The 21,939-nt window shown below is 36.1% G+C and overlaps 2 protein-coding genes across 6 annotated transcripts; one reads left to right on the forward strand and one right to left on the reverse strand.

Moving 5' to 3' along the window:
- Positions 1-42: 42 nt before the first annotated feature.
- LOC109001411 (far upstream element-binding protein 2-like) lies at positions 43-7,165 on the forward strand. 2 transcript variants are annotated; one of them, XM_018978676.2, is made up of 7 exons: positions 43-401; positions 1,021-1,364; positions 1,703-1,888; positions 2,033-2,134; positions 2,215-2,286; positions 2,390-2,506; positions 5,722-7,165. In XM_018978676.2, the coding sequence occupies exons 1-7, from the start codon at positions 161-163 to the stop codon at positions 6,970-6,972; spliced, it is 2,313 nt and encodes a 770-aa protein (XP_018834221.1). In that variant the 5' UTR covers positions 43-160; the 3' UTR covers positions 6,973-7,165. The 2 variants fall into 2 exon arrangements, with proteins under 2 accessions (XP_018834221.1, XP_018834220.1); XM_018978675.2 differs by having other exon boundaries at positions 56-401; positions 2,215-2,289.
- Positions 7,166-8,808: 1,643 nt separating this feature from the next.
- On the reverse strand, positions 8,809-20,091 carry LOC109001413 (non-lysosomal glucosylceramidase-like). 4 transcript variants are annotated; one of them, XM_018978679.2, is made up of 20 exons: positions 20,001-20,091; positions 18,934-19,001; positions 18,555-18,659; positions 17,964-18,020; positions 17,815-17,885; positions 17,041-17,140; positions 16,215-16,285; positions 16,002-16,102; positions 15,805-15,908; positions 15,659-15,712; positions 15,212-15,267; positions 14,982-15,020; positions 14,747-14,891; positions 13,906-14,084; positions 13,750-13,817; positions 13,219-13,291; positions 13,068-13,129; positions 12,062-12,989; positions 10,706-10,996; positions 8,809-9,394 (listed from the first exon to the last, which is right to left on the reverse strand). In XM_018978679.2, the coding sequence occupies exons 2-20, from the start codon at positions 18,994-18,996 to the stop codon at positions 9,112-9,114; spliced, it is 2,850 nt and encodes a 949-aa protein (XP_018834224.2). In that variant the 5' UTR covers positions 18,997-19,001; positions 20,001-20,091; the 3' UTR covers positions 8,809-9,111. The 4 variants fall into 4 exon arrangements, with proteins under 4 accessions (XP_018834224.2, XP_018834222.2, XP_018834223.2 ...); XM_018978677.2 differs by having other exon boundaries at positions 15,805-15,911; XM_018978678.2 differs by having other exon boundaries at positions 15,805-15,911; positions 18,934-18,996; positions 20,001-20,068.
- Positions 20,092-21,939: the final 1,848 nt, after the last annotated feature.

Here is a 21,939-nt window from a genome sequence, read left to right on the forward strand (position 1 = left end):
GTAGAAAATATCTCTAGCCCCAATTCCTCGAGTCTTTATAACGCCCTTAAACCTCTCTCTTACCCCCTTAGCCACAATCTACGCCTCTTGGTCGCCACATCGCTTACAGAACTGAACCCCGTTCTCGATCTGGTGGTACTGTTGAGTTTCCACGAACCCTATGGCGGAGGAAGAGGTTGTAGTGGCAGACGTGAGCATGGGTGCGCCTTCGGATCACAAGCGGAAGCTCGAGGACTTGGAACCCGAAGCCCCTGAACCCAACAAGCCAAGCACCGAGCACCTGGCCGATTTGAATGAAGACCCCGTTGATGATGCACCAGACGAGGAAGCTGATTTATCTGGCCCCTCCGACGGGCCCGAGGTGAAGCGGGCCCGCCTCAATGAAGAACCCGACGGCTCAGGTATGTTAAAAGGAATTGTATTCTTTTCAAGTTAGGTTTTTTCATGGCTTCATAGATGTATGTGTGCATGTGTATATGCGCATATATATCTGTATGATATGCGTGTGGATTGATATACGTTGTGTTTATGGTATTCTGAAGTAGTTTTTCCCCTCTTATTTCTATCATATTTGAAGCTGGAAACATGTCCCCCAGTCCAATGAAAGAAAATGTAACCGGAAGTTGATGCATGAATATTTTATTCCTTTATATAATTAATAAGAATTTTATTATAAGCGCAAAAGGGCGGAATCCAAGTACAACGAAATGTGTGCAAGAAAGTCCCTTCTCACTCGTCCCTCTTTTACGAAAATCCTGGGGTTTTTGCGTTTTTCTGAAACTAAAGTCGCTCGTCAAGCTAAAAATAGAGTTCCCTCACTACGAAAGGCCTCCCGTGGATGGACGAGTTCCACGAAAGATATGGAGCGGAAGTTTATTCTGCTTGTGCGCCGTGCAGTGATTGAAACCCCTTTATTTTGTTTAGTGAAGCTAATGTGTCTAAATGTAGCATACTTCCTTGTATAAACCTGCCTCCATGTTTTCAATTAGTAATATGTTTAGTTCATTTTTTATGTTACAGCTATTGAGAATGGGTACCAATGTAAGGAAGATAACAACGATGGACCTATCAGAGAGAACAATGAACAGCCTACGGTGGAGAGTTTGCAGTTGGGGGATGCTCAACCTCCCACTGAAGAAATTCCACAAACAGTGGTTGATGGCAATGAAGGACCCTCGGTGGAAAATCCTGAGACAGGTGACTTTGAACAACCATCGGTCGAGGATTCTTTGACAGAAACTGCTCAGGAGCCATCTAAAGAGGAAGGTCATCAACCTGAAAGTCAGCAACCGTCTTCAGAGGTTTCTCAGCAAGAAGATGCTTCTCAAACCATGACACGCAAAATGGAGGTGCCTAACAACAAGGTGGGTTGAATAAATACTTGCTTCTGTAATATACCGCTGTTAACGTGGCTTAATTCCCTGAAGATGAGACTGCCCTGACAGAGAATAGGTGGTAGGGAAAGATAGAGGTGCCATTCATCGTCCTTTTTTGAAGATGATAACCACTCAAATAAAAAAATTACATCTTACCGTGTTTTGCCAAATCAAAATAAGCAAGCAACCACAGAAGGTTGAAAAGGAGGCTTCTCATACCCAACTGCCCATGTGTTTTTGTTTGCCCATTTCTTGGAGCTTTGTTAAAAGGATTCATATTTGTATTTCAACTTTTATAAAGTCAAGTTCTATAAATTCTGGTGCAGGTTGGAGTTCTTATTGGCAAGGCTGGGGATACTATACGTTACTTGCAGTACAATTCAGGAGCGAAAATCCAGATCACTAGGGATTCGGATGCTGATCCTTATTGCGCAACAAGGCCTGTGGAAATTATAGGAAGTTTAGATAATATAACCAAGGCTGAGAAGCTTATAAATGCTGTCATTGCAGAGGTTTAATGCTGACTGAACTTAGCTTTATTTTCCGATGGCTACTCCTCCTCATCACCATGTGCACTGCTTTCAGGTTGATGCATATTCTGGAGATGTGAAACCGATTGCCTGATTTTCTCTTTGCTTTGATGTATTTTTCGACAGGCTGATGCAGGGGGTTCTCCTTCCCTTATAGCCAGGGGTCTCACAACAGCACAGGCTGCTGTAGCCTCTGAACAAATCGAGATACAAGTTCCAAATGAGAAGGTTACTAGTTTCTTTGTCTATTGATGAATATATATCTACGATTTGACCCATTATTGACATATTGGGCATTGTTGGTCCAGGTTGGTATAATAATAGGCAAAGGTGGAGAAACCATTAAAGGCCTGCAGACTAGAACTGGAGCACGCATCCAGGTAGTTGATATCGCATCCAATTCTTAAGAGTGATGACTATTTTGTTCTTTATTCTGTTATATTGTTTCATCATGTGTGCCGACTTTCTCTCTTTTCCATTTAGTTGATACCTCAACACCTTCCAGAAGGAGATGAATCTAAAGAAAGGACTGTACGGGTGACTGGTGACAAGAAGCAAATTGAAATGGCTAGAGAGTTGATAAAGGAAGTTATGAATCAGGTTTGTTCTCAACCTATTGATTTTTCCTACAATGAAAAATGCAGCTGAATTCTGTTATGATATATATGTTTCCACTCTGATACTTAAACTAACTTCCTCTGAACGTATTAAATTATTCTTAGTTTCTTCTTTTTCCAAATGCACCTGGCATGTTACTTTGTGAGAAATAATTAGTCTTTTTTTTTTTAAAAAAAAAATGGTAATTATAAGGTTCACAACTTTGCATGCACTGAGGGAGGAGTATGCTTGTAAATTTCTATTGGTTTGTATTGCTATCTATCTATTGTAGACTACCCGCAAGGCTTTCTGGTGAAGTAGCTAGATTTTTAGATGCTACATGGCTGCCACATGTTAGATCTGCATAGTTGAAGTTATATGCTAGTTTAGATGCTAGCCACAGATGTATGGCTTAGATGGAAATCGTCTAGAGAATAATTGTATGCATTTCATTCAAGTTCTGTGGCAAATTATTTATATTATTTTGTTTAAGCTGTTGAAGAGACTGGGTAGTATGGTGCATATCTTGTTATTGTTGGTGTTATTGGTATCTTCTTTAGTCCTTTTTTTATTGAATAGGTTTCTATCGATTTCCCATGTTGCTTGTAAATTTCACGCATTGAGTTAGTGCGGAACTGTTCTTTTCACTGGACTGGTTGAGAAGCATCTCGGTATCTTATCATCTGGCAAAGCAGAATATTCTGTTGTCGCAACATGATTATCTATCCAACCAATTAAATTTGTATGGATGACATATTTCCATTTATTAAGGCTGGAATTGTTTGATAATCTTGCCATGGGAGTGAGAGATTGATCTCTTAACAAGGTTCATAAGAGTGTGATATTGATGAATATGATCCATGCCAAGGTCATTTGAATGCTGTTTGGAAGACCATATATTCAATCCAAGATGTCGGTTGCCATGATTTATTTAATATGAAGGTGCCAATTTCGAATTGGTTGGCTTTAAAAATGCAGATTTGGCTATTGCCTTTTCCATGGGGTCAGCATTGCTTTCTTGGTGTGGCAATAGACAACCACTCTTCATTCCCATCCACAAAAGAGAGGTATCAGGCATTAAATCTCGCGATTGCAGGATGTTAATAGTTGGTAAGATTGCTTTGAGACTTGAAAGTTAAAAAAAATATAATGTTGTAAGACTACATTATATTAACCTTAGCACTCATTAGTGCCACCCATGGTCTGTGAATGAGATGCGTTGGAAGAAAGTGTAATGTCTGGTGAAGCCATGATAATTAAATGTGTGGGAGATTACTTTAAAACTTGTGACCAATTCTATGTATGAAGAATATCGTACATCATATGATATACGTTAAGGAGTAGCATGAATCCTAAAGCATGGTTACTTGAGAAATAGGCAAGAACATTACAGTCCGTTACGTGACCTAGTCTATGACATGCTATGTAACTTATATAGCCTAAGCTCTGATTCAATGTGAAGCGTGTATATGCATGTGTCTTACAATTTTTATTTAGTCGCTTGAATACGTTTGAGATCTGCATTGTTAAGCTTGGAATTTCAATGATGTATTCAATGAAATGCTTTTTCTTTCATGATTATCATCTGAATGATTTGGTATAATCTTTCAGTTCCGTCATCTTACAGCAGTATCTTTTTTTCTATATTTTACTTATTTCCTGTAAATATTTATCAGGATAGAGATCTGTTGTATGCTTCTTGTGTACTGAGGTTACACCCGTTTTTTATCGCGATAAATGTATCTTATAAAAAATATTCATCAGGATATGATGTGAGAGAACCATAAAGTGGCACCATGTAATTTTACTTTTGTAGCAGAATAACTCTAGAAGCATGTAATAAGAAAGCCTTTTGCATTTGCTACTCTTCTACAATTTTATTGATTATCAAGTGAAAGCATCACCAGGCACTTAAAATTTCGAAAAGAGTAATTTGATATCCTTGTTGAATGCACTTTCATGTGGTTGGTTATGGTGGATATGATTTTCATTTTTAGTAAAACCTACTTTCTTTTTTCTTATAAACTTCTGTGGACAATCCCATACCAATATAACCGTGGTCGTGGTAATATCCTCAGTCACTCTTCAGATGAAGGTAAATATATTTACACTTTCATTTTAGCATAACATCTATATGTTGGAGAAATCGCTAAACTAGCATGCATAGGCGACGCTCTTGTATATGTCCCATATACTTGGGCCTGTCTATTTTATGCTCAATAAAATTTTGTTTCCCAATTAGAAGACAAGTGAAAAAAAAAGACTGAAATGTTTAAAGAATTGGAAATTTGTAGGTCATTATCACCAGATATTTTATTTAGAAGCATGCTGGTTTCCTTTTAGGAGCAAGCAAGTGGAGGTCATCCATTGTATGCACTTTTGCATATTTTGAAGAGATGGAGCATGGTTTTGCTTTTTAGACATGGGACCAAAACCAGCTGTTTTTTACCTTGAACCATTGTCTCGTATTCATAGAGATGTATTGGTCTTGTAGAATGAATAAAGAAGTTTCATCGAGGAGTGAACATGTTGGAATGATCAATGTGATTGATAGATGGTATGTTTAGATTCTGATAGATAAAGTTGATAAATCCATTCCAGCAGGGAGGTTAACCTTTCTTTTTCTACTTATTGTTCTTCCAGAAGGAATAGTTCTTCCTTCACTTCGAGAAGGAATCCTTTTTCAAGTATGCTGTATTGATGGTTTGTTTCAGCATTGCATTGTTTGTAAGGCTTAGAAAAATCTAAAATGTGATGTGTTTTCATAGTTTGTGTGTTGATTTCATTCAATTCTCGTCTACTATTCTCTTATGCTTGATTTGTTTCTATTCTTGTCAACATTGTCATAGTGCATATGGTACACTCTATGATAAAGTTGATGTAGTAATTGCTATTTTTGTTATCTCTATAACCTCATATATACCACATCTCTCTTCACTTCACAGTGATCTCAGCTTTTACTTTCTCCCCTGATTTTGTCCAAGTAAAATGGATCCCATAGATTTGTTCTTCTTGTAGCACCAATGTGATGCCCAGGAGCCCGCCAATGATTTGAACTGGAGATATAGTTACCAAGCTTTAATAGCAACTTCTGTTTCTGTCCACCTTATTAATGTTCTTCATTTAATTGTACTTACAAAAAATTAGAGTTAGTTTATTTGTGAATGGAACTGCTTCTGTTTTCTAACTTAGTTCTTTATTGCATATGCTTGGAATAGCCTGCGAGACCTTCATATGGTGGATTTAACCAGCAGGCTTATCGACCCCGTGGATCTGCTGGTCTGCCTCAGTGGGGTCCTAGTGCTGCAGCATATGATTACCAGCATCGAGGATCATATCCATCTCATAATTCACAGTATCCACCTCCGGCATACGGGAATTATCCTCAACAAATGATACCAAGAGGTGGCTATGGTGCTGGTTGGGAACAACGGCCTCCTAGTATGCATGGTCCACCTTCACATACCGGTGGTTATGATTACTATGGCGGACAAGGAGGTCATTTCTCTGATGCTCCGGTATCTGCCCAACTTTCTACCCCCGTTCCTTCACATGCCTCTGGCCCTTCCCCTGCAGCTGCAATGGGTCCAATCCCATCCCATGCAAACTACAATTATGGACATCCACAGGGTCCCGATTATGGCAATTCAGCTCCTTTTTCTCAGGCAGCACCTCACCAGCATAGCTATGGGCATGGATACGATGATCCCAAATATGAAAATCATGCTCCGCAGCATCCTTACGGTGGACATGGAAGTTCTCAGCCAGTTTACCCACAGGCAGGCACTCAACCAGGTTATGCTGCACAACAGTATGGGAAACCACAATCATATGGCATGCCATCACAGGGTCCTCCACAATCTTATGGCCCACCCAGGGCTACACAACCTGGGGACATGCCTTATCAAGGTTCTGTTCCTGCCCAATCATATGGCTCAAATGCACTGCCTCAACAGCCCTATCCATATGGATCTGGTGCCCAGGTGCAGCAAACATATCCTCCGTATGGTTCTGCACCGGCTGCTGATGGGTATAGTCAACCACCAGCTGCATCTGGCCACATTTATCCACAGCAAGGAGTGCAGCCAGGTTATGGTCAATCTGGTTCACAGCAGGTACCTGGCTATGCACAAGTTGGTGCTGCTGGGGGTTATGGACCATATGCACCTTCTCAGCAAGGTTATCCTGAGCAGGCAGCTGCTAACAATGTAGGCTATGGTTACCAAGGGCCTCAAGATCATGCTGCTTATAGTGGTGGTCCTGCAGCAGCCTACAGTGCACCTCCGAGCGGGCAGCCGGGCTATGCCCAACCGGCATCAACTCAACCTAGTTATGATCAGTCTATCCCACAATCAGGCGGTTATGGAGCTGTACCAGCAAGTGCTCCGGCTGCTTATGGGAAAACATTGTCGCCTCAGCCTGGTTATGCTCAGTACGACTCGACCCAAGCGTATAGTGCATCTCGTTGAACATCGACGTAGTGTGTCATTGAGTTTGGATGGCGATCTAGTATTAGCTTTTTATCTAGGTCTCTGACTGTTGATGGAATTTCGGCCCCCTTTTTTTCAGATGTAATCATAATATTTATGTTTGAAATATGAACTAACAAAGAATCTTTAGGATGGAATTAACGCAATTGTTCCCAGAATAGTATTCTGTCAAGACTTGCAAGATCAAAGTATCTCTTCAGTTAATTTGAGTTTTGATAATTATTATAGAAAAAAAAATCACATTTTTTACCCCTTCAATCTACCATGTCTCCAATAAGACCAAATTGTTAAAGTTGTTATTTAATTTTCAATTCGAAGCAATTTATTCTAGATAAAAGATAACTTTAGTATTTGACTTTGATGTTACGAAAGAAAGTTAAAAGTTGAATAAAATATTATTAGAATATATTTTTTAATATTATTTTTATTTTAAAATTTAAAAAAATTAATTGTTTTTTTGTGAGAATTTGAAAAAGTTACAATAATTAAATAAAATGAAATGAGTTGAGTTGAAAAAAATTGTGAAAAGAAAAGAGAACCTCTTGTCGGTGGAGCTTCAAGTTGCACCATTATTATGAGGCAATGATAGTGTTGATCTCTAGGACGAGGAAGTTTCTGGAGTAAGCCATTCTGTGTTTGTCAATAGACCCTGCAACTTTAGACACATTCTGAAACCAAGTTTTCACGTGCAACATGTAGAAGGCTTAAATTCAAAATCATAATGGTCACTAGTCAAAATCCCTTCTTTTTATAGTCAAAATCCCTTCTTTTTATCACTCTTTAACAGCTATACCGCTCGGTTAAAGCACAGTGCTCACAATTCCAACTTCTGCAGAGTTCAAAAACCGATTTCTTCACGGTTTAAGCAAATGTACTACACAAAACAATCAATAATGATGGTCAAATCTGATATTTTGTAAAACAAATTATTAGACAAGGCAAGTCGATTCGAGTGCTCGATTGAGCATTCGACTCAATTATAACTAACCAACCGAGTTCGGCCATCCATTATAACTAGCCAAAAAACAAAAATCTGACTCAGATTCTAGCTCTTAAACTGTACAGTGAGTCGAGTTCGAGTACCTATGCTTAAATTCCAACTTGTTTACAACTCGGTGCACCTGTTCCATGAGCTCAAAGAGCACAACAAACTCTCAGACGTTCAAAGTCCATCCCGGTCAATCTAATATTATATTTCTACCATCCATCTACATCCTGGGTGTTGGGATGTATGTGGAGATTAGTTTTGGAGTTGAAAATCGAGAAACAAAGTGTTTGCTCGACGTACGCTCGAGCGAAACTCAACCCATGAGTTTGCTCGAGTACCGCGCGACAATGAGCTCGAGCAAAACACAAATTCTAGTGTTCGCTCAACCCCTGCTTGACACCCCATTCAAGCCAATGTTGTTTGCTCGATGCACACTCAACACTCCGCTCGAGCGAAGAATGCAGATTTTGCTAACTTAGGATTTTCAGTGCCGTTTGCTATAAATATATCATATTTGACTTGTTATGTACAACTTTCAGCATTTTTTGAGAGATAACAATTGTCTAGTAAGTGCATATTGTATGAGAGAGCAAAAAGTCCTAAAGAGTGAGTTGAGATTGAGTGATTGTAATCTCTTCTGGTTAATAAGATTTCTACAGCTCTGTGGATGTAAGCAATTTGTCGAACCATGTATATTGTGCGTCGTGTGCTTGATCGTGATTGTTTTTACTTTATTTGCCACTGTTAGTGTGTGTGTGTTTTGCACAACATTTCACAACGCTAAGGAATCTTTTGAAAGAAAATGAATTTTGATCAGGGCAAAATAGAAAAATATAAATGAATATGTCAAAGCTTTAAAAGATTTACAATAGTGTCTCAGTGGGCTGAGATGGGGCTGGCTATCATGCAAAGTCATTGGATGCTTGTTACACTAAACAGTTTTCCTTTGATCTTTGTGTGCTTTGGAAAGCCTTTTCTCTGAGAATTGGAAGAAAATAGCAAAGTTTTCTGGTTTCACTATTATAGAGCTGTAAAATTGCATTTGCATATGGAAGCCTATAAAGCAGTATCATATCTGATAAATACATCACAACCAACCTTGTAGGAACCATCACACACATTTGCTGCTATTAGAATGAGAGTCTCTTGCAAATGGAATCGTAAACAACTTCTAGCATACTTTTAGCAGCAGCATCCTCCTTGGGCAACTTTAGAAGACGTGCAACCCGTGCAAACCCTGCATGGTGCCTATAATATTCTTGATCATCCCTTGCTTCATGTCTGAGCTCCGGTTTACAAAGCTTTGGCTTTGACAAGGCCCACTGCATTGCCCATATGGCCAATGGCCGCATGTAACCAAGAGCTCTGTATTGGTCGTCGGTGTTCCAGGCTTCTGGAGTTTGAAAAGAATAGCTGTTTCCAGAGCTAAATGTAAGTGAACTGGAAAGGGGAGGTCCATATAGGGTGTAGACGTGTATAAAGGATAGGTATAAATCAAGGGAAGCATTGGGGAAAACAAAAAAGCTTTATCTCTGAGTTATTTATCCCATGAAACTCGGAACCAATGACCAATTTACTTTCTTCAGTGTTAGTGTCTGGAAATAATTTTCTATTATGGGAATCACCATAGATCAATCAGTGAACATCAAATCCCTTTGTCTTTCTTTTTTTTATCAATGCTAATTGTGCAAGTCAAACACATGTACACTCAAATATACAAATACCCGTGTATATATGATCATTTTGAGTTGTGGAAGATGTTTTGACTCTTTTTGCTCTTTTTCCCTTTGCTATTAGTCATGTTTACAGAGAAGGCAATCAATTTGCTGAAGGCTTGGAAATTTAGCTAGCAGCTGGGCATGATGCTCTCTTTTCATCCTTAGCAGAACTACCACAGCATTTTTTAGGCATCTTTGTTCTTGATAAAGCTGGGTTGCCGACTTTTCAACATCTGTAGTTAGTTCCAAAGTTTTCTTTTGTTATTGTTAATGTTCACTGATGAAAAAAGTTTTCCTCCGCCATTAATTCACATGTACATACAATACCAATGCTAGTGAAACCCCATTTATGTCCTACCAAAGTATAACATAGAAAAAATCCATTTGTTTCCATTAGAAAAAATCCCAACGCCATATAGAGATGTATCACAGAGAGGACGTCTGAAATTTTTTAGCCATATGTATCATGTACTTACTAAAAACACAACATTAGCTTTAACTTAAATTTATAGAACAAGACAAGTTAGAATGATTTCAGCATTGGAAAAGGAATTAAACAATGTGCTCTATTAGCTGGTTCAGCTCTGCTATTACTTTGATACTCTGCGCCAAAAAAATGCTATTGGAAACCCAAGACCAAAATCCAAATGTCATGTGCACTTCATGCCATTACCATATCTTCATGAATTAGACTTTGAATAAATAAGGCTACGGGACTAACTGATAGTATTTTAGGGTGGACCAAAAGTTCTCAAATTATTGATTATTTATACAGAGACATGTACTACTGTAAATTACACAAGATTAAATGACATTTTCTTTTTAGATTCCAATTAGTATTGTTAAATTATCACTTGTCTCAAAATTTAAGTTGATGGAAAGAAGTGAATTTAATCAAAATATATAATGCACCCCTCATGTGTGAGTGAGACTCTATCTTAATATTTAATTGAAAGAAAATTATATGTGAAGTCAAAATTCGAACTCAAGAATATTCACAACTTACCCTAAACCTTCTTGGGACCAAGCTGCTTCATAGACACCAACCGAAGTCTGAAATGCCATTTCCAACATCTCCTCATGAATCATTGCAGCAGCAACAGAATATGTAACTCCAGACCAAATTTCTCTTGACTGCATTGTCGACATATCAACCCTTCCATCTGGCCGCATCCCATTCACTGCCCCACGCATACCTCCCTTAACCTTTAGGACATTGAAATTATAAACCTTCTCGAGGGCACTCCTCACCTTGTCTTTTTCGACAATTGGAGAAAGACCACATGCTCTAGCATACCTATAATATCTTTTATACATAAGTCCAAGCTCAAGTTCAAAAAATATGATGTTTAGATAGTTTAAAACATAAAAGGAAAGGCAAACCGAAATCATGATTTATTTCTTTGTTCCTTACCATTATTGTCACTTTGTTGTGATGAGTAATGAGTATATTAGTTAGTTAAAGTGGCGGTTGAACTTGATCATATTAATGCATCATTTTGAGAGGGATGATTGTAAGAAGTTTTTAATAGATAAATATGAAGGCACGCCATTGAAAATTCCACATGACATGATTAAGTGGGGCCCGGAAAATCAGTCTTTATACATCTCTTTTTGACATTTATAGATAGAGGAAAACTCTCTTCAATAAAACACCATCTATACCAAGGCTTTATGTACAAGACTAAAGTATCAAGATATTATTCCGGGGAAAAACTTTCTTGAACAAAGAGAAATACTGCCACCCTAATAAATTTGTAAGTAAAGCAAACTCTGAGCTTTTTAGTCAATTGCAAAGATGATATGAACACGATGTGGTAATTGTTTCGAGTGTAAATTCAAGGGTTCAAACCTTAATTTATCTTTGTAACTTAGACAAACACAAAGACAGAGGCCAGGAGAATATCAGCTGTGATTTATAAAGCAATCAATGGGTAAAATGTCCTAATAATAGTAGCAAGGTGAGCATAATAGTTTATTACAAAGAAAACTTGAAACAAATTTAAAAAAGAAAATATGTATTAAAACAAGAAGAGACTAACTAAACAAAAGTAAGAAACAATTAATGAGAAAAATCTAGGTGGATCAGTAATGAAGCCAATACTATGGTGAGTACAGGTGTTTAAGATGCAAAATAGAGGAAAAATATATTAATTTGCGAAACTTCGTAGATTTTGGACAAGGCACAAGAGATATTACCTTTTGACATTATGCTAAATGGTGATACTTGGAGAGATTCTGGTTCAGACCACTAATATTAAACTGATACCATGGCTCACACATATCATGTAATGACCAGAATGATATTTTTTTTATTTGTGTTCATAATATGTTTGCTTCATATGTAAGATAATGTACTCACCATTGTCCTGCCAATTGATCAGCTTGAATAGATGCACTGAAACTACCACCACTGTTGTCGTAATTAAAGTAAGAACCATTCCATAGTGTGACATATACAGCTTTTGCCTTTTGATACCTAACCCAAAAGTAATTTGCAGATGCTTTATCACCTACTTCACATGCCATGGCTGAAGCAGCCTGGAGGGCTGCCACCCAAAGCCCTCCTGAATATGCACTCACACCTCTAACGGACCATATATCATAAGTCTGATCAGGGAACCCCTCATTCTCGATCATCCCGTCTCCATCCTTATCGAACTGATCCATATAAGCCATTGCAACATATACTGAAGGCCAAACAGCTCGTGCAAAATTTTTATCACCGGTAGCAACCATATCTCTATATACTTGGAGAACAAACTTAGAGTTCAAGTCTTTCCACGTATCTGTATTATGCAAATTATAAGCATTTACTTCAAACCAAGGGTCATTGAACCCAATATCATGGGGTACAGCACCTAGAACCTTTCGTTCAACCCACTTTCCATCACTCATAATTTTCATCCTGTCAGGATCATGCATCATTACTGCTGCAGCAAAGTCTCTTTGGATACTAAGTTCAAGTTTGGGGAATAACATGAGTAGTGCAAAAGATGAGTAGAAGTGGACATCATAAGTGTTCCACATTAGGTATTCAGTTCCTTCCGAATAAAGAAGCTGACCAATATTTTCTTCTTCATTCGGGAGCAAATAGGTTCCAAAAGCAGAATTTGATGTTAGTGGGGTATGTACTTGCTCAAGTGTTGCCGCCATCCTTTCAAGGATATCAATAGCAGTGTCATTTTGATGAGACATATCGGCAGTATTCTTCAGATTTGATCGGGGTCTATCAATGAAGAACTTCCTCTCACGAATGGTTCCTAAACTTTGCATTGGAGGTGATCCATCTATGAAGATGAGAATGTGACTTCAATTTAAAGATCAAAACAAATTTTCTTAAAATAGATTTTAAGCTTCACAAATACCTGTCCAGATTGTTCTCCCAGCATTAAGATAATACAGCTCATTAAAGAGAGTGACTGGGTACCTGGGGAATAACCTCTAACCATTTAGAATATGAGAAAAAGTGGGAAGATTTTATGTCCATTTTCCAGCACAATTTTGTATTTATCTCACCATTCGGGCAGCCTTTTGTCATCAAGAACTGGTCTCTGCCATGCTTCTATCTGGGATTCCCATAGGGCATGCTCTAGATATAAAACACAATACATGTACTCTCGATCAAATCTGTTCCTTTCACTGACAAATATACTACCATTGGCAAAATATGGTAACTGCAAGTGGGAATCCTACACCATGATAACAAAGATCGGAGGACAAGTATGTTCTCTTAAAATAGAGAACATTGATTGACAACAAAGGGGAATATGAAAGACGGCAAGTTGATTACAAGATAATATCAGGAATTTCCAGGGAAGAGGTATATTATTTTTCTTAATGGAAATGGCGGATTATTGTTTGTAATGAAGATTCCTACAAAAGAATAATTAATGTTTCATTAACTTTAAAGATCATTTTCAGAATAAAAGGTCAAACAAAGTCTTAATAAGCATCTACAGAGAATTTCCTGGATCACAAAATCTAAAGCAGAAAGGTAACATGTTCTTTCGAGAATTCAAATGTAGGTTATGATATATATATCCATACCAAGTATAGCATCACGTGCAATACTTGCTGCAGCATCCCCATGAGTGCCATAAAATCTGGTGTAGCGCCTGGTGTAAAAGTATTTTGTTAGAAAAAGTTGGTGTAGTTTAGGGACTAGGTTTTTTCCCATGTGTTACGGGGGCTGACATAACAAACCTGTAATAAGTCTTTTGACCAAATCTCACTTCTGGGCAGTCCCATGCCAATGAAAATGTGACAGTTCGGATAGAATCAGAAGGAATAGTCAAAGAGGCAGCTATAGCTGCTCCAATAGATGATCCTGGTTTTGAAGGCGTTGGGGTTTCATTGTGGTCAAGGTGATCGAATGACCCATTCTATAAGAATAAAAGTGGTCAGAATTTGTTTGGAGGATAAAATTATTATAATAATGCTGAAAGTGGATTTTAGTTCCTACTTGATTTTTTGTTCATGGAAAATTATAGACAAGTCTAGCTACTTTATCATGGGTACTCTGGTGTTCACAGTTGCAAATAACAAGAACAACTTCCAAGGAAAATAATTTATCTCACCTCAAGTGAAGGAAAATTGCATGTAAATACCGCCTACTATCGTTATTGGGTTGACAAATAACCAATATCAAAATCAAATTCAATTTAAACTACACCCTGTGAAAGGCCTGAAATGTGTACATGTTTCTTGTGTGGAGATGTTACAGGTTTGCTAAAGGTTATTATTGTTATCACAAATATACCACATAGGGGTATACTAGTCTTCTTGTCAGTGTCAAGACTTAATATAGAATCCTCTTCTCATACACTTTCTCAGTTCTCTCTACAATTCTCTCTCTCTCTCTCTCTCTCTCTCTCATTAACTTAGACAATGAACATTATGAATTATAATTTTTAAGCACTCTTTTCGCAAGCTACAGATTAAGCTAAAAAGAAAAAGAAGATCCAGAAACAACTATTGCATCAATATGATATCCATAAGTTCCTTTCTGTTTCATTCTCATGCAAAAAGGAGAAGTTCAGCTGACCTTTTTAATTTCATGCCACATGTCTTTAGCTGAGATACCCTGGGAATCACCAGATATCAAAAAGCAAGGACACTCAGAAACATGAACATCACCTGTTTCCTCTGCTGCGATAGCAAAAGTAACCGGAGGGTGGTCATGTGCGGTCCTGAAAATTCATGCTTCTTTAGATGACACGTCCAGCTATGATATCAGTTATATAAAAAGGGATGTTTCATTTGCAGTTTTAAAGACTCACTTGTGGTGTAAAAGTACTCCGTGCACTCCATCTTTTCCCCTGGCAGGAGTTAAGTATTGCTAAATGGCTAAATCATTGCGATAATCTAAAGTTCAGGTAGACAACCTAAATAATAGGTGGCATTGGAGTAGAAAATTTCTCATGCCAAAAAAATATTAATTTTATATGAAAGCTACTTATGCATAAAACCCGGACACCAATCATGAAAGCCCAATACTGGGTAATCTTACACCATCTTTGAGTTGCAGTGGTGACCAGAAAATCCCGAGATCCCACCTACGGAATTCTGAAAAGTCAGGCATAGAAAATTCAGGTAAGATGTATCAACAAATTTCATACGACATGCCAATCTGATAGCTGCAGGACTCAAAATATTACAGTTATGTAAGATAAAATCTAGAATGATTAATTTTGGGTTTTTACCCAAAACTTGAACCATGTTCTAGAAGAAAAATATGGCACAAAAATTACGGTCTAGTCTAAAGTGTGATTATATGGGAAAATATGCACCGAGCACATTTGACCATCATGTCAGCTTCGTGTATCTGTTCTCTCTTTTACAAAGTATTGATTTTCCCCCATTCTACTTCCATATAAAACATCAGCTAGAGATCCATGCTAAACTAAAACACTTAAAAAGATAAAGTGGAATTGGCAGCAGGAAGCTCTTAACTTACAGCCCATGTAAAGAGCAACGTCACATCTGCAGAAGTCTTTCCTTTATTAGATAGCTGAAGATGGCATAAAACGACCCCTTAGAGCTGAAGCATTGTAGAAAAAGCAATTCTACCACGAATGAAATTTCTCAGATTTATTTTCCTACCGTAAATGTAAATACTGATACAGGGAAACTGCTCTCCTTATAATTTTGGGGAATAAAAGGTGAAATTTGGCGACAAACAATTCTAAGTTCTGGGTCAGGTTCACCTGCTTTGAAAAATCAATACAAAACACAGAAATTGTCATTAATATCACAAGTTTGAAATTTTGAATTGTTATCTGTGGTAATGAAGTTGGTACCCCCGTAGGTTGTCCAAGCCCTTGGAAACAAAGCTTGATATGTACACTTCTCGCCGTTCAAATTCCAATCCCAAGTTTCAATGCCAGAAGCAGTGCCTTCTCTGCATAATAATTCACAAGTCAATAATGCAATTTTCCCTCAAGCTTTTTAGATGGTATACACTCATCTCAAAAAATTAGAAAAACGAAAGTCCTGGATGATTTGTAACTTACTTGGTTACCTCTGGGCTCCCGGAGCATAATACAGTAGAATATTTTTTAGCATTAGGCCGTGAAACAAAAATCTAGAAGAGTAAAGGACATCCAGAGATTAATATTTACTTGAAAAGATATAGAAAAGACAACTCTCTGGTATTTTTATTCTTTAAGCCAAATAAATTTAAATTTGAAAATAAGAGGACAGATTTTGTTCATGATGAAAGTCAACTGCATGGTATTAAACTATGGATGAAGACTTGAATAAAGAAGTTCCTGTCCCCCCAACTAAAAATATGGATTTGATCTTATCAGTGATAAAGTTTAAATTTCATCTTATGATTCTTATCAGTGATTCCTGGATTTGATATATGAAATTTTCAATTGGCATTTCACTATTTAAGTGATCGCTACTTGCACTCATCCTGTTTGAGGTGACAGTGAAGATAAGATATATACTGGCTGAAAACGATTCAAATATGTTGATGGTTGTATAATCATCATAATCTGAGCTTGTCCAAGCAAATTTTTATTCCAAAAAGAATTCCTTCTGCGGCCATTATGTCATAACAATGAAAATATCTCAGTAGTAAACTCGATCCAATAAGCTCTTTCAAGTCAGATCCTTTTGGCAATTAGTGGAACTTCTCTTAGCACTTTCTTAGCAATGCAAAGGAGCTCTAAGTTGACTGCCTTTTTATGTTAAAATGATGTTCAGCTTCCCTATATATATATATACACACATTGTTGTCCTATGGTCTTTTTTCCACTGTCTAGGGGACAAGTAAGAGATGTATCAATAAAAAAATGTTGAGAAATGTGGCATCAGCATATGTAAACTCACAGAAAATTGATTTGCTAACATGGGGTTGTCTTCACATTGTCCGGGGAACAGTTGAAATTTTTGAAACTCGCCTCTGTAGCTTCTTCCAATGCTTCCTGCACTACAATTCATGCTTCCAAATATAAGAATGGTATGCGCAAGGGTTTGCCTATGTGATCGACAATAGACTAGGAATCTTACAGCAAGATCATGTTAGAAAGGATTTTCAAATAGAAATTATTTTTGGTCATGAGCAAATTGAATTGAATGGAGAGGGAACTATTTGGGGTATTTACAAACCTGGTACAAATTGCACCTAGCAAGATAGTGTTAGAAAGGTTTTTCAAATAGAAACTTCCTGAGGACGCGCGTGTGTGAAGTGAATTGAATGGAGAGGGATAAATTTGGGGGATTTATAAACTTGGTTCAAATTACACCTTATTTAAGAACACACATGCAATTAGTCAATGAAGGGTCAAGTCTTTCTGCCGAGACACCTCTCTGTGTGAAGACACATCCTTTCTAACCAACCTGCTGTTGGAAGGTTCCAGCAATGAAGTGTGCTCTTGAGTATTCCGCCTGAGATGTATGGTGTGGTCACTAAGATAGGCTAACAGTTTTCTTACATGCGTGAATTACTACATGGTCATAATTCATTTCAGACTGTAATAGCTTATAAGATCTTTGATCTACTATATGAAAAAAAAAAAAAAAAAAACAGAAAGAGAAAAAAATCCAGTGGCTAATATCAACAATCAGCATAAGTCTGATTCCAGTAGTTAAAGATATACTCACCCAATACCACCTAAAGGAACACCATGGTGACATGTGGTGGTACGCTTATTGAAAAAATCAAATATTGGCAGCTGATAGAAGGACAAGCAGATGTAAGAAAGAGAAAAGAACAAAAAAATACCGACATAATTTAAGGTGAGTGATATTACCCTTCCTTTGGCTACTTCTTCCTTAGAATAACGCATTATTCGAATGCCAAGCGGAGCCTTCAAAACCATATAACAATATTAGAGAAGATATCCATCCTTCACACCGTAATTTAAAAGCAAAAGTTAACCAAATGAGTTAGAATATTTCCAGTCTGATCAAGTTGCCATCTCCCTATTTCCAGAGGTGACTCTCAAGCAGGCAGGATAAGCTATACTTCAACCATCAGGACTTTACTGACACCAGCTCTTCTAATGTAGAGAATTCTTATCGTGACTTTATGCACCCCTACCAATTTACTAATTGAAGGTATGACTTCACCTATTGTTGTTTTGACCATATAGTACTGATACATTATTTTAACTGGGGAATCAAACAAGTAGCAAATCAGTCCTCATATATTTTATTCTTTAACCATACTACATTATATTCTTTAGCTATACAATCCATTCCGACTTAAAAGGTTTTACAATTTTGGCAGACATCTTTTTTAAGGCATCATTTTTAATCTCAGTTCTCAATCTGTTCTGTGACTCGTGTGTATAAATCTTTCTAAGGTGCAAAGATGGTTAGGGCTACAGTCACAAGCATACCATTTGTATTTTCTCCAGAAAAGGCACTGCGAACTCTGAAGGCACGTTTCCCTGAAAATTCAACTTCCTTTGCCAAGTCAGTGGGGCCGGTTTCCCTGGGTCAACCTAATAATTTAAAGAATGCACAAACTAAGCAATTCGACAAAAATTTGAAGGAAATGGAACGCATTAAGATACCTCGGAGACATCATTCATCAACTTATGTTAGGACAGAAGTTGCCCGCGTGTGTATGTCTTGATCACGGGATTTATTATACATCAACTATTATTCATTCTCACACTCTACATCTATAACTTTTTTATAAAATGTAAGAGCGTTTGGTGAATAGTCGCTGAGGATAAGAATTTTTATTTAATCACGGATCAACAAATAGCATACCTTGTAATGAGGAAAACTGGAAGGAAGCTCTGTTTCGTCTTCATGTTTGAAATCAATTTCCATCTTTGCTAAGAAATATGAAAAAACATTGGTAGGACATCAGTCGACGAAGCAGTTTAACTTTTCATACTTAGAAATTGGACGTCAATAAATCTTGGTCTGACCTCTCCAATGGAAAATCCAAGATAGCTATTATCTATGTGCTAAAACATTATGCCTAAATAACAAGAGCACAAATATATCTCACTGGGTGGTAAAAGAACATCATTCATCAAAACCTCGTTGCATTGTTTTTGTCACCCACAATCTGTCCTATGCTAAACATATTCAATGTACAGACCAAAACCACGGTCGAGCAACATGAACCGTCTGATCTTTTGCCTATGCTTCGTAACTTTCAAACAATGGCCTTATATTATAGCCTTCCCTTTTTTCATTAAATATGTTTCCAGGAAAGGCTTCTCCGATGAAAACAAAATAAATAAATTCTACGATAATTTTTTTTCTTCTAGATATGACCATTGACATCAGAGACTGGAACATCGATCGCTGATACAACTCAAGTTTTTTTCTATTTTCGACTCAAAATTCAAATTATATTTGCAAAAGGCAGTATATAGGCAGTTAATTTTCAGAATAGACTCATGATGCATTGCTGTCATTGATCATCATCTCTTTCAAACACAATTTTCCTCAAGTTTGCAAACACCAATATCAAGAAGCTTGAACTTCAAGGAGCATCCAAAAGTGAAGGATTTCGTCTCTCAGAAAACAACATTAAAAACAGCAACAACAACTAAAGATCATAAACTAGGATCATGCAAATATCGAACTAAGTGCAGAACAAAACGTATAATACCTGATCCTATAAAAATTCTAATCATCTTCGTCGCATCATATGATAAACATAATTTTTTATTTTTTTATTTTTTTTCTTATCCACGTAAAAATAATGAGTAGAATAAATTAATTAATTCAATAAGAATAAATTTAAAAAAATTAAAAAAAAAATAATATATAATGTGTAAGAATGATTAACAGCAAAACTCCTATCCTGAGTCCCTGACCTGGAAGAATGTAACTACTCCTTCGGGATACACAGTACAGTCACATAGAGGAGAGAGAGAGGAGCTCTGAATTTAGTAGAGCTCTTGTTGGTTAAAAGCAAAGACAGAAAGCCGAGGAAAGGAGAGAAGTCGTTGTCAAAAGTTGATTGATTTGAAGACAAAAGATAAATTTTATGAGTGGCTCTACGGCTCCCCTGGATTTTTTTTTTTATATATATATTTTTAAATATTTAAAAAAATAAATAAATAAATCATAATATTATTAAAAAATATATTTTTAATATATTTTTAAAAATATATCATTTCTGAAATTTTATTTGAGTAAGGATACATACAATTTTACGAGAATATCGTAAGTGTTATATAGTTATTTTTAAAAATAAATAGAATTTATTATTAAAAAATAATTTATTTTTATGTAAACTTTATATTTATTTTTTTTTAATATGATTATGACTGTTCATTCCACCTGACCCTAAAGGCACACTTTTGACCCGATCTGGACATGTAAAATTTCGTTTGACCGATTAAACGATTAACTGACTCGAAAAATATGTTGAGAAAATGGGTATTCCACCCAATTTAAGATTTTTTTTTTTTTTGGATATATATTTTAATTATTTATTTATGTGTAGTAATAATCTAGAAGAATTCGATTACCATTTTATACAAAATTTTTAAATTCATAAAACAAAATCAATATACAAATTAAGAAATCACTTAAGAGTTAGTTATTAATTTTTTAAAAAAAAAGTAATAATAATAAGAAAAAGAGTGACGGAAGACATACAATGCTTTGTTTATTTTTACAACTTATCTCAATTCATTTATTTTCATTTCATCTAATCATTATAATTTTTTAAAATTTTAAAATAAAAATAATATTAAAAAATATATAATAATTTATTTAATTTTTAATTTTAATCTCAACTAAACTGATTTTATCTTATTTTATCCGTAAAAACAAAGGAAAACTTAGAGACATACATAGTATAATACTGCCACACGGATACAAGGTATATGGGAGCACGTATTTCATTTTACCATAAATTATAAACTCTTTTTTTGGCCAGTTGGGATAAGGATATTAAATTATGACACGTGTTTTTGGACGTACAGGGCCCACATGCACCAAACTCTTATAGTTGTTACTTGTATGTCAGATATCGAGAGACAAGGCAAATGGCCTTTCACGAACAAAAACGTGGCTGTTGCTCTCTGAAAAGGGTTGAAAGTTCGGGTAACGGACAATGACCGATATCGAATCGTTTTATACGAAAAAATGCGGAAGCAGAATTCTCTACCCGTTTTACGTTTCGAGTCGGTTAAATTTGATCGGGTCGATCCGGTACGTTGGGTCAGGTCGGTTCCACAGCTTATTTGTTCATCCCTAAAAGTGATTGCAAGCATGTTCACAATTTTAACTATCATTTTTTATAATATTTTATAATTATTTTAAAATAATTCGATAAATTTAGAATTTATATAATAAAAATATTTTTTAATAATTATCCTTACTGTTTTTTGAAAATAGTATGCTAGTAGTACATACATCAAGATTGTATATAATATTATTTTTTATAAAATAGATTTTTCCTGATTAAATTCGACAAGATATTTTCTCAAAAAAATGTTGTTTGCCTCCTAATTCATATATCATTTTTTTTTTTTGATATGTCACGATTTCTTAAAAAATTTAAATTAAAAACACAAATATAAAATGGTATAGAAAAAATTTAAAATTTAAAGTTTTAATTTTCATCTTTTTATATTTTTAGATGCTATTTTGTTTTAAATATATTTTTTAATAAGTTATATAGTACCACGATTGATGCCATATCAAAAAATAAATTAAGTGATATAAATTAAGAGATGTAATAGCATTATTTTTTTTTTATAATGCGTTATGTGCAAATTGTAACATTTCCATCAAATTGTA

This window comes from Juglans regia, chromosome 1 (genome assembly GCF_001411555.2).
Source record: "Juglans regia cultivar Chandler chromosome 1, Walnut 2.0, whole genome shotgun sequence".
Taxonomy (NCBI): domain Eukaryota; kingdom Viridiplantae; phylum Streptophyta; class Magnoliopsida; order Fagales; family Juglandaceae; genus Juglans; species Juglans regia.

Bases quoted from the DNA above. Each gene is read 5' to 3' on its own strand.
- LOC109001411 (XM_018978675.2), top strand. From the start codon at position 161: ATGGCGGAGGAAGAGGTTGTAGTGGCAGACGTGAGCATGGGTGCGCCT. The intron at 1,365-1,702 runs GTGGGTTGAATA...ATTCTGGTGCAG, and splicing joins TGGAGGTGCCTAACAACAAG to GTTGGAGTTCTTATTGGCAA. The intron at 2,507-5,721 runs GTTTGTTCTCAA...TGCTTGGAATAG, and splicing joins TAAAGGAAGTTATGAATCAG to CCTGCGAGACCTTCATATGG.
- LOC109001413 (XM_018978677.2), bottom strand. From the start codon at position 18,996: ATGGAAATTGATTTCAAACATGAAGACGAAACAGAGCTTCCTTCCAGT. The intron at 15,713-15,804 runs GTAGGAAAATAA...TGCCATCTTCAG, and splicing joins TATCAGTATTTACATTTACG to CTATCTAATAAAGGAAAGAC. The intron at 14,085-14,746 runs GTCAGCTGAACT...TTATTCTTATAG, and splicing joins TGTGGCATGAAATTAAAAAG to AATGGGTCATTCGATCACCT.